At 38.7% G+C, this 12,316-nt stretch overlaps 1 protein-coding gene across 2 annotated transcripts in view; it reads left to right on the forward strand.

Annotated features, from left to right (window-relative positions):
- Positions 1 to 10,913, forward strand: part of SPARCL1 (SPARC like 1) — a 49,634-nt gene extending 38,721 nt beyond the window's left edge. For both annotated transcript variants that reach the window (XM_004463926.5, XM_004463927.4), the window contains exons 7-11: positions 798 to 918; positions 2,173 to 2,309; positions 5,155 to 5,303; positions 5,910 to 6,058; positions 10,456 to 10,913. In XM_004463926.5, coding sequence (XP_004463983.1) covers positions 798 to 918; positions 2,173 to 2,309; positions 5,155 to 5,303; positions 5,910 to 6,058; positions 10,456 to 10,484 — 585 coding nt within the window. In that variant the 3' untranslated portion in view covers positions 10,485 to 10,913. The remainder of the gene's footprint in view (positions 1 to 797; positions 919 to 2,172; positions 2,310 to 5,154; positions 5,304 to 5,909; positions 6,059 to 10,455) is intronic.
- The last annotated feature ends 1,403 nt before the right edge of the window (positions 10,914 to 12,316 follow it).

Here is a 12,316-nt window from a genome sequence, read left to right on the forward strand (position 1 = left end):
TAAATAAAAAGAAAAGGCAGATGCCCAGGTTATGTTCTAATATTTCAAGTAATACTGAATAGGAGCAAAACCAAATACTTTCAATTGTGCCCTTAAAAAATGTTAAAGGGAAGTGGACTTGGCCCAATGGGTAGGGCGTCTGCCTACCCTGTGGGAGGTCCACGGTTCAAACCCTGGGCCTCCTTGACCCGTGTGGAGCTGGTCCATGCGCAGTGCTGATGTGCACAAGGAGTGTTCCCCAGGTAGGGGAGCCCCATGCGCAAGGAGCGCGCCCGGTAAGGAGAGCCGCCCAGCAAGAAAGAAAGGGCAGCCTGCCCAGGAATGGCACCTCACACAAGGAGAGCTGACAAAACAAGATGACGCAACAAAAAGAAACGCAGATTCCCAGTGCCACTGATAAATCAGGATAGAAGCGGTCACAGAAGAACACACAGCAAATGGACACAGAGAACAGACAACTGGGGGCAAGGGGAGAGAAATAAATAAATAATAAATCTTTAAAAAAAATGTTAAAGATATTTGGTCTGTCAAGTTCATCTGAAAGCTTATTTTACCCTAGGAACTTCTGCAGTTTTCATTCTACTGTGTTTGTCTGGAGTTAAACTGTCATCAGTGGCATAGTTCCGTTGATTTCAGGTGAGGGGGCAAATAGGAGAAGTGCGATTTTAATAACCTCACCTAACTGATGATATCTTTGCACAGCACAGTTTATCAGACTGCCCAGGAGCTTTAAGGAGCGGAGTGTTTTCCAAAGAATATTGACTTTATCAGATTTTTCTCTCCCTTGTCTTTCCCAGGTTTGTGGCACTGACAATCAGACCTATGCTAGCTCCTGTCATCTGTTTGCTACTAAATGCAGACTGGAAGGGACCAAAAAGGGGCACCAGCTGCAGCTGGATTATTTTGGTGCCTGCAAATGTAAGATTCTGTCACTAATGTCAACCACATTGAGAGGATTGTGGGTAAACTGTGCATGCCTCAATAATAGTCAAGCAGGAAAAAGCTAATGTAGTTCTATACCCAGGCAGCACATTAAAGTCAACTGGGGAGGACTTAAAAAAAAAATAAGTAGAATAATGCCCAGGTCTTAACCATAGAGATTCTGATTTAATTGGATGGGGCTAGGACCCGGGAGTTGTTTTTGTGTTTGTTTTTAAAGTAACCTAGACAATTCTAATGTGCAGCCAGGATTCAGAATCTCTGATAGAGTATGTTATGCACTTAATAATTGAGATGAATCATAGGAATTTTGCTAAATTATTCACCCTCTTTCCAATTTAAATTAAGCTTTTGCCGAAAAGTTTATGACAACATATTCTCTCAGAAGTTTTTAAAAATAGTCTTCCTTCTCTCAGGATGCTCTCAGTTGTGTTTGGATCCCCTCGCAGCTAAGTGATTCACCACATTATAAAGGCCCACTAATACTCCCAGGACTCTTCTCCTTCAAGACACATAAGAGGGTTACAATTTTCAGTCCCTATGAAGTTAGACAGGGTCATATGACTTGCTTTGTCAGATGAAATGTGAGCAAATATCATCCATGTGAGTTCAGGGCATTTAAGAACTGGTGGATGGTTCTCCATGATCTCTTTCCTTGCCACAACAAACTCAGAAGACTTGTCTTAAGATGGTGACCCCCTAACATGGTGGAGTCTCCGTCACCTTGAACTCCAGGATGACTACAATGAGCAGAAAGCTGTCCTGTCAACTTGCACTGGACTTGTAGCATAATCAAGAAATAAACTTTTGTTTCTAAAAGCCCCTGAAATCTAATGCTTTTAGCTACCATAGTATAATCTAACTTCTACTTTTTCTTTTCTCCTAATGAAGAGCTCTAAATTCCACATCCCTGGTCCTAGAGCAGAGGTTCTAGACCCTGGTTGCACATCAAAATTACTTCGAGGGCTTTTAAAACATCTTGGCAGTGAAGCTCTACCCTAGACCAATCAAATCAGAATTTCTTGGAATGGAAGCTGATGTTTAGTACGTTTTTAATAACACCCCAGGCAATTCTGTTATGTAGCCAGGGTGAGGGACAAGTGTTTTAGATAGTGGTGACAGTGAAGATACTCTATAAGCCACCAGAAGTTAAGTTGCCCTGTTATGAGGATTTGGCATCTGAGACAAATAAGGCCCAAAGATTACAGTATGTTTACTTTCTGCTTGAAACAGCTATCCCTGCTTGCACAGACTTTGAAGTGAATCAGTTTCCTCTACGGATGAGAGACTGGCTCAAGAATATCCTTATGCAGCTTTATGAACATAATCCTGAACACACTGGATATCTAAATGAGAAGCAGAGAAATAAAGTAAGCTACCTGTGGGTCAGTAACCTTAGTGTCTGTTGACAGAACCTCGAGAAAAAGATGTGTGGGAGGGGAAGGGCTGCTTCCCTCTGTACACCCGCAGAAGCCCCCTTTGCTTCCCCACTCTTGGTTAGCCCACTTGGATTAAAAGAACAGCAGTGGCCACAATTCATATCACAGCCAAACCACCCAAATCCTGCCCAAAGGGCAGTGGCCTGAGGAAGGACTCCTCAGCCCCTACCTACAGCAAGCTCTGGTTGAGCAAAGTGAAAATCAGTTCAGCATTTATATATCCAGGCCCCAAAACATTATCTAAATCTAAACACCTTTTTTACCATTTTAGACCAAACAGATGTTTGATATAAGGCATTACTCATAATGTCAGGTATGTATTAAGATAATAAAGTACAAGATATTGATTCCAGAAGTACTCAGGGAACATTCATTCATCAGATAATTATTGTGCATTCTAGGTGCCTGGGATTTATCTAACTGCTGCAGATACAATGGTGAACTAAACAAAAATCTCTTCCTTTATTAGCTTACATTCTAGGGGAAGGGACAGACTCAAAAGATATAAGCAAATATACATGAATATGCACATGTATAAATAAACAAATATATATACAAAATCTATGTCAGGTTGGATTAAACATGCTATGAAGTTTCCCATAAAATAGGATAAGGGGTATAGGAATTACCAAGGAAGTGCTATTTTAAATAGGCTGGTGAAGGAAGCCCTCTCTCATAAGACAATATTTGAGCAGAAACCTTAAGTGAAGGGCTGTTCTGGGTAGACATCTGGGGAAGAGTGCTCCAAGAAGAGGAAAAGAAAGTACAACAAAGCCCTGAAACAGGACTGTACTTGGACGAGCGGGAAAATCAGTATGTTTGCAGAGGAATGACAGAGTAAGGGAAGGAAATAAGATCAGATGAGATGAGATGGAATCAAAGAAGCAGAGAGGGTCGGACCACTTGGGGCCTTGTAGGACATGGTAAGGACCCTGGTCTTACTTTAAGTGAGATGGGAAGTCATTGGAGGATTTTGAGCAGAGAAACAAGGTGGTCTTATTTATATTATTAAAGGATGGTTCTAGCTGATGTGTAGGGAATAGACCATGGGAGAGAGCTTGAAGGGAAATAAGAACACCAGTTAGGGGTAGTTAGAATAATTAAAAAAAAAAAAAAGGAAAGCTTGGATTTGAAGAATACCAGTGGAGATAGCAGGTGGGAATATTTTAAAGTAGACTCATTAGGATGTGGGAAGAGAAAGACAGAGCAGAGTCAATGGTAATAGCAAGGTGTTTGGGAGCCCCTGGAAGAAAGGAGTTGCCATGTACCAAGATGTAAGAGTAGCAATGGTTTGTGGAGAGGAAAGAAAAAAATCATCCAAAGTTTGATTTTGGACATGTAAGTTTGAAAGATCTTCTTAATAGGTATTTCAGTGAAGATGTTCAGTAGGCAATTTATAAACAGCTTCTAAAGTTCAGGGGAGTGATCTGGATTAGAGTTTATCTATCTATTGCATATAGGTGAAATTGCAGCATGAGATTGGCTATGATCACATAGTCCGATGATCAAGCCCTGGGATAATCCACGATTTAGCCATCAAAAGATAAGGAAAGACTATCAATAGGGACTGGGATAAAGGTAGTCAGTGGTGTAAAAGGAGAACCAAGAGTCTGGTAGTCTGGAAATGAAGTGAAGGAAGTATTTTAAGAAGTAGTGTATGGATTAACTGTGTCAAATGCTGCTTATAGGTTTTTACAAGAGGACTGAGAGTTGACCGCTAATATGGCAAGTGGACATCACAATTAATATTGATAGAAGCTGATTCTGTAGAGTAATGGAGGGGAAAGCCTGAGTGGACAGTATTCACTGAGCAGATAAGAAAGAATAGAAGGATGGATGAAGAAACAGCAAGTATAAATAATATTTTTGAGTTTTGCTATAAAGGGGGAAAGACAAATGGGAGAATAGCAGGAAGGGTATGTGAATTCAAGCGTCCCATCTACCAATGGAAGATGGTGGAGAATGTTTGTATGCTTTTGGAAACGACTCAGTTAAAGAAGGGAAAATTAATGAAGGACAGAGAAGGTCCCCAACTGCCAAAGAGGTGCTCTTGAGTAGAGAAGGAGGGGTGGGCTCCTAGGCACCTGTGACGTAGGCACACAGGAAGTTCATCCATGGTAACAGGGAGGGAAGCTGGTAGATGTGTCATGGGAAGTGGTGAAAGTTCTGTTCTGATCATGTCCACTTTTTCCATGGCATAATAGGTAACAGCACAAGTTGGGTGTTTCATATGCATTTCCCAAAATAAATTTCTGTCCTTTTCTTTAAGTAATCATCACAGAAAGCCATGAGAGCCTTATGTACAAAACAAGGACATTTCAAAGGGAATGGGAGGCAGAGCAGTAACATGCCAGGGCTAAGCCGAAACTGAGCAGGCACTGGGTGGGAATAAGGGACTGAAAATAGAGTATGCCAATGTGGAAAAGGCAGAAATTTTCATGAATATAACCAGCTCTTTTACCAGGTCGGTTCAGCCCTCTTCATTAAAAGGTCTCCCTTCATTTTCAACAATGTAGTGAATATTGCTTGGTTAAAATAAATAATCAGAGAAGACTTTAAATTTCTTCTTAAAACCACAGGTTTTTAAAATCAGCTGTTATTTTTTGTAAAAATCAGGAAAATTGTAGAATTGAACAGAAGACATTTAGTTTGGTCTTGCGATGGCCGGGGCTCATTTTCCTCTGTCATGTTACCATTACTCTTGAAATGAAGTTTATCAGGACAGTGTTCCATTACATCTGTCTCAATCCCTAATGATCTCTTTTCCTAATCCCAGGTCAAGAAAATTTATCTGGATGAAAAGAGGCTCTTGGCTGGGGACCATCCTATTGAACTTCTCTTACGGGACTTTAAGAAAAACTACCACATGTATGTGTATCCTGTACACTGGCAGTTTAGTGAACTTGACCAACATCCTCTGGATAGGTAAAAAAATTTTTACCTTCTCATTAGTAGGTCATCTCATTAGTAGGTCATCTCCTGTTTATAATGTCTACTTATCTATAAAAGATGGAAATCAAGACAAAGAAGGAAATTTCTAAGTTCCATGTTAGAGCACTCAAATGCCAAACAAATGTGGTTAAGAGTCTAAACAGAAAACAGAACATATGCTACAGCTCTCAAGTTACAGTCCAGCCTCACGAAGACTCCTTCCACTCTTTCTAATTCTTGATCCTAAATTCCCAAGAAAATCTGATTGGTCCAATTTAGGTTAAGAGCCTACATCTGGCAAAAATCGGACATGACTGGTATATAAGAACCAGGCTGTACAAACGTGATTGCTAGGGCACCTCCCTATAGATTTATGGTAGTGGGGTCATTTCCAGTAAAGGAGAATCACTGAATTCATGCCCCAAAAACTTTCTGCTTTACCCACAAATAGTTTATTTCATTTGCAGCTTTTCATGAGTGCTACTATTCATTTGGCATATTTCAGCAACCTTGTAAAAGAAAAATGTTTAGGTGACCCAAATAGTTAACTTCTCATAAGCAAGCTACTCAGTTAATAGACTGTCATTTATTTCATTGCAGAGTCCTGACACATTCAGAGCTTGCTCCATTGCGAGCATCTCTGGTACCCATGGAACACTGCATAACCCGCTTCTTTGAGGAGTGTGACCCCAACAAGGATAAGCACATCACTCTGAAGGAGTGGGGCCACTGCTTTGGAATTAAAGAAGGTAAATTCATCCACAGCCAAGGGAGATGGGTGTCCTCCTCTGCAGACCAGTTCTAAGGCCCGCTTAGAGCAGTCCTGCTGTACGCTCACATTGAAACATGGAGACAATAAGATGGCAACATCCCCGACAGGATTTTCTGTGCATGTGCTGTCATTGCAAGATTATTTCTTTCTTCCCTTATGATGCTTTGCTTTGAAGGTTAGTAAGGGTGAACAATCGGGTCAACTGCCCTGAGTTCTGAGAAATCAGCTAAGCCTAGGAAGGTAATGTGAATCCAGAAAGTCTCAGAAGACTTTATACCCTTCCTTAAATTTATATCCCTCCTTACTATAGGGACTGGGCCAAACTTTCAAAATCATACATGAAGAGTAAAGCAGCAAGCCTGCTTCTGACAATGAGAAATGAGAAGCAAGCTTAGTATTCCTACTTCACAAGTTGTGTCTAGCTCTTTTTCCTTTAATCCAAAACTGAACCACTGCTGCATCTTAAGTGACAAAATAAATAAATAGATAGATAAAATAGATCAATCAATCAATCAATCAATGAGAAGGTTCTTCTCTTAACTCCTGCAGTAGAAGAATTTGAGATTAGATATATGTTTTACTGGTCAATGTCCAATCTACTTCTTTTTCTTTTCCTAAGTTAGAGGTAATTTTTATGAGCAAGCATGCTTTCAATAATCAAGATTTGAAAGAGATTTAAAAAATGAGTAATCAAAACCACTCACACAATGTAAGCCAATAGGTTTTATACAAAGCTTAAGACATACATATAGGATGAATATGCAGCCAAGCAATTTTCAAAAGTAAGTTCATCAAAGGTCAGCATCTCCCACAAAAACAGAAACCCATATGACTTTCACTTGAAAAATATTCTTTGTGCATATGTAAAAATGCCTTGAAATTACAAAGAAAGGGCTGAGAGTATAAGAACCTAGTTACTGATAAATAGTGAAGCTGAAAGTGTTCATCCTTTTCTTCCACGATGTTTTTCTGTCAAATAAAAACAACTGTAAGGAGCAAAGAATGTTTATTTTTGTAAGCATCTAGTACTATGTATTGGTTATCTATTGCTATATAAGAAATTACCCCAACACTTAGCAGCTTACAACCACAAACATATACCATTTCTCACAGTTTCTAAGAGTCAAGGATCTGAAAGTGGTTTGGCTGGATGGTTCTGACTTAGGATTTCTCATTAGGTTACAATAAAGCTATCACCAGGGTTGCTGTCCTCAGAAGCTTTAACTGGAGCTGGAGGATCTGCTTCCACGCTTACTCAATGGCTATTGGCAGGAGATTTCAGATTTTAGTCCTGTGGGTCTCTCCATATAGCTGCTCACAGCATGATACCTGGTTTCCTTCGGAACAAGTTAGACAAAAGAGAAAGAGACCAAAAATGAAGCCACAATGTCTTTTATAACCTAATCTCAGAAGTGGCATACTATTATTTCTGCCCTATTCTGACAGTCATGCAGAGGAACCTGGTACAATGTGGGAAGGGAATATAGTAGGTGGGGATCATCAGGGGCCAACGGGAAGGCTGGTCACCACATCCTGCTTAAACCCTGTTAGCATGGATATGTAATAAACCAGCTATTAACATCCAGACCCATAGAGACTATGTTAATTTCCTTTCTAACTTCTATTATAAAAGCACAGTACTTACAAATTCAAATATATCCTAAGAATGGAGGAAATTGTCTCTTCCAACATTCATGGTAACAAGACAAAATGTACCCAAGTACAGCTGTGCCCCACTTCTTCCCTTATCAAATGCAGGGAAATTACCTGGGGAAAAGGATATGTGTATGTATGCCCTTCTATATGGCATGCAGTTTTAAAGGACTGCTCAAAAGTCAAGGTTGAACGGAGGCCTTTTTTTTTTTTCAAGAAGCCAGTCACAATTCAATGTTCCTTATGCAAAATTCCTGGCAGCTCTTAGTACGCTTACTCAGACTCTGCGGCTGTCTGGGAGAAGCAGGAAAGTCTTAAGGTCCAGTGACTTGCAAAGCTACTGATAATCTTGTTTGTGCACTGTGGTTTGACCATTGTGTTGTTTTGAAGAAAGGAAGAAACTATCACATAATGAGCCAGTAATACAAATATTAAATATTCAGTCTGAACAAGTAAACAAGTTACTGCTTTGGAATGCAGCTAGGGGAAGGAGAAAAAAAGTATTTGTTGTGTGAATACCTTTCTATTTATATGAATTAGTATGTGCCATTTATCCTCAGTGAGTCTCATTTTCTTTATCTATAAAACATGGGCTTTCATTAAGGAATGGAGGAGCCCTCATCTATTTTGTGTCCATGAGGTATCAGGTATTGACATATACTCGTTAATCTTTACAAAAACCCTCCAAAGAGACTCACGGGGTCAACAAGTCAGATCATGCAGGTCCTAACAAAGCCCTTAAAGATATTATCCTAAGACTACTGGGGAATCACCTGTTTTAAACAAGATAGTGATTTCACTGGGATTGTATTCAAGAAAGATACCTCTAGTTATATTGTGGGGAAGCCAGAGAACAGTTGAGAGGATTTGCAGTAAACCCAGGCCAAGAGTTGATGAGAGCTTGAACTAGGAGAGTGACAGTGGGGAAAAAGAAGAGTAAACACATTCAAGAACATAAAGTATTTAAGATGTATAGCAGGTAGAAATAATAAGTCAGTGTTTGATAGGAAATATGTGAGGGCAGGAGCAGGCAGTTGAAATATTGAGAGAAAGAAAAGTAAGATGCCCAGGTTCCTTGCTTGGGCCTATACGGTAAGCAAAGGTAACTTCCACTGAAATAGAAAACACAAGAGCAGAAGCAGATATTAGGGAAATGATGCATTCCATTTCATGAAACATTGAATTTTGAAATATTTGGCAGACAAAGCACAGTTGGGAGTTGAATACATAAGTCTGAATTTCAAGTCAGAATTCCAGAATTTAAATACATATTTATAGATTATGAGTGCACAGAGAGTAATCAACACTGGAGCAGAAAACTAGTTCTCCCAGGAAAAATGTATTGAGTTACATGGAAAAGGACCTACGGTTGAACGCTGAGAAACAACATTTAGATGATGAATGGAAGAGGAAGAAAGAGTCCACTAAGGAGAATGAAAAAAGCCCAGCAAAGAAGGAAGAAAACTAGGATAGTGTTATGTCAAGAGAGGTGTTTCAAAGAGAAGGAAGAGATCTACAGTGCCAAGAGCCACTGACATGTCAAATAAGATAAAAAACTGAGAAATGTTCATTGTATGTAGAAATAAGGACATCATGGGGGACCTTGGTGAGACTAATTTTGATGGAATGGTAGGAATGGAAGTCAGATCCTGTAAATTGATAAAGCATGGGAGATGATAAACAGTAAAGAGCAAATGTATGAAGACAGAAAAGAGCTAAAGAAAGATATAGAATTGTGAGAAAAATTTTCTAGATTAGAAAAGGCTTACACAGTCATTCGTTCATTCACTCACTCAACAAATCTTCAGAAGCTGAATATACAGCATATTTAAATGCTAATGGGAAGGGCCCAGTAAAAAAAAAGAAAAGTCAAGAACATAAGAAAAAAAAGAGAATAGAGGGAAAATTCTGAGACTGCCAGAAGAGATCCTGAGCACAGGTAGAAGAGTTAGCCTTAAGGTCAAAGGAAGGACATTTCTTGCCTTTACAACAGAGAGAAGCCAAAAAGTATGAGTGCAGGTATAAGTAAAGTTATAAGTAATGAGATTATTATCCCCGTTTTACAAATGAAGCCAGCATTCAAAAGAAATATAAAATAAGCTTTCCCATTCTCAGGGTGTATGAAGACTTATATGAGGCAGGCAAATTACCTGATACCCCAGACAGCAAAATAGTTTAATATGCTTCAAATCAAACTGCTTCCAATATTTGTTCAACAATCACTGCTGAAGATGGGACCATACCAGTAAGAAATGGTCCCTGAATATCCACTAGAGCAGTTGTCTTTCCATTGATATGGTAGCAAGTTCTCTTTTATAAGTTACTTGATTGAAAACTATTTAACAGGCCCTATATGTCTATTAATTTCATTATATTTTAGCTCCCCTTTAGAGTAGTAGACTTGGCATTGCTCTGCTGGGCACCCTCCTTAACCTGCCCCTCCTATATCAGAGGTTCTTATCCTTGGTGAGTGCTCAGACCTATCTGGAGAGTCTCCTGAAAGGAGAGGTGCCATTGGCCCACCCCTAGGGATTCGGACTCAACAGGCCAGCGATGGGACCTGAGAACATGTTTTTCAAAGATTTATGGGTAACGTTGATGCCCTAAACAGAGGTGAGAATCACCTTATGAGGTGGTTTCTTTTATTATCATAGCACTACTGTGGCAACTTTCTAAACTGTTTTTTTTTTTTTTTTTTTTTGTCTGGTCTTGTTTTTACAGAAGACATAGATGAAAATCTCCTGTTCTGAATTAAGATTTGAAAGAATTCAAACTTTCCAGCATACTCCTCTGTTCTGACCACTTCTGAAGCAGATGCAACTGTGATGCTTTTAGATTTATATTTAGGAAAATGTTTGCATGCCTGAGAAGACAATGAGAGTAATTGCTTGAGAATAGTGTATCCACCAGTCATTTAACATTAACTTTGGAAACAAAACTTTAAAATTAAGTAAAGGCAATACATGCAAAATACATTGCTGTGAACAGTTTAACTCATAGTAATTTCACTCTCTGCATCAATTTATGAGATAATTACTAATTATGAAACAAAAAAGTAATGCATTCCTGCTCTTTCATGAAATCATGCGCACTTCAAGAAAATGGAATAATGTTCTTTTGTGGTTAATGTGCATTATTTCCAATGTCTTAATGTCCTATAAAAGTCCACTAAAACCAAATGCTTATTCGTGTTTATTTCCAGTCATTCATTTAAACAATCATACATGAAAGGCCAAATTATAGATTTTTTAAAATTAATTTGGTTTTCTGTAACTTCTCTATTGTTCTATACTCTCCTCCATCAAGGTATTTATGTCATTTAAGAGCAATGGCAAACAACCCAGGGCTTGGTCACTTCATATCAAATTATAATTATGTATCAAAAATAGAAAGAAATTTAAAAAATTATACTTGTGCATTTCTACGTAAAAGTAGTGTGAGTGTGTTGGGAGAGATGACAACTGTGGATCACAAATGTTCAGTTGTAAAATGGTAATTTCTCATGAGTGTCCTTTGTCATTATATAAGTTTAAACAGAAAAAAACTAATTCAAGTACTTTTTAACCAAATTCATTTTAAAACATGGATGATTATGCACTGCTTTATACAACTAATTCTAGCTTTTGTGTAGCTGTGTGTGTGTGTCTCAGTGAGTCGAAAAACAAACTCAATTGCTTCTTTAGTATTAAGATACATAAATGAACATATATTGGTTAAATGATAGGACCAAGGTCTCCTTGTTAATGAAGAAAATGAAAGGGAAAATGCTTAACCATACTCAAATCTCCTAAAACTAAACCCCATATTCTTTTTTATCTTTAGCATTGATATAGTATATTTTTTGCCCTTGCTACAAAAAATATTACAATATTACTGTTAACATTAACTACTATTATCATAGAGGAAATCTAGGGACTGTATAAAAGAGTAATTTTAGTGGTAGATGAGGAGTGTGGTTAATAATATAAATACGAGAAAATTCTTCTACTATAAGGTGTTAAGAATATAGTGAAACATGGGGAAAACACAATTAATGTAACTTATAGAATATAGTTAGCACAGTATGGTCCTTCTAAATCATTAAATTCAATTTGACCAGTCAAAACTTAATAACTTCCAGGGAAGTTTGTGGAGCAGGAAGCTCCAGGACTCAGTCCTTCCACCAAAATAACTATTAAACAGGCAGGAACTGTCTGGAACAACTGTTTTGAAATTCCAGAGGCTGAAAGAACACTTGTACAGCATCCAGGAAAGAGTGGGAGGAAAGAAAAGCTGATAAATTGGACTCACCCAGGACAATTAACAAGGAGAAGATGACTGACAATGACCATCTCAAGGAACAGAGAGTGTCTGCAACTGCAAGCAAGAAAGTCCCATCCCTCTGCCCCACTGGACCTAAGCCCCTCATCAGAGGTAGAGGGGGCATCACCATCACAGAATCCTCAGGATTGGGGAACGGATGATGGAGTAGAGTAGACTTACAGTTGCTCTACTGTAGAATTGTGATCTTAGCAATGGAAGAATTTTTATCATGGATGTGGAGGCAGTGGCCACTGGAGGTTCTGAGGGGAGGGAGAGGGAA

The sequence above is a fragment of the Dasypus novemcinctus genome, chromosome 1 (genome assembly GCF_030445035.2).
Source record: "Dasypus novemcinctus isolate mDasNov1 chromosome 1, mDasNov1.1.hap2, whole genome shotgun sequence".
Classification (NCBI taxonomy): Eukaryota; Metazoa; Chordata; class Mammalia; order Cingulata; family Dasypodidae; genus Dasypus; species Dasypus novemcinctus.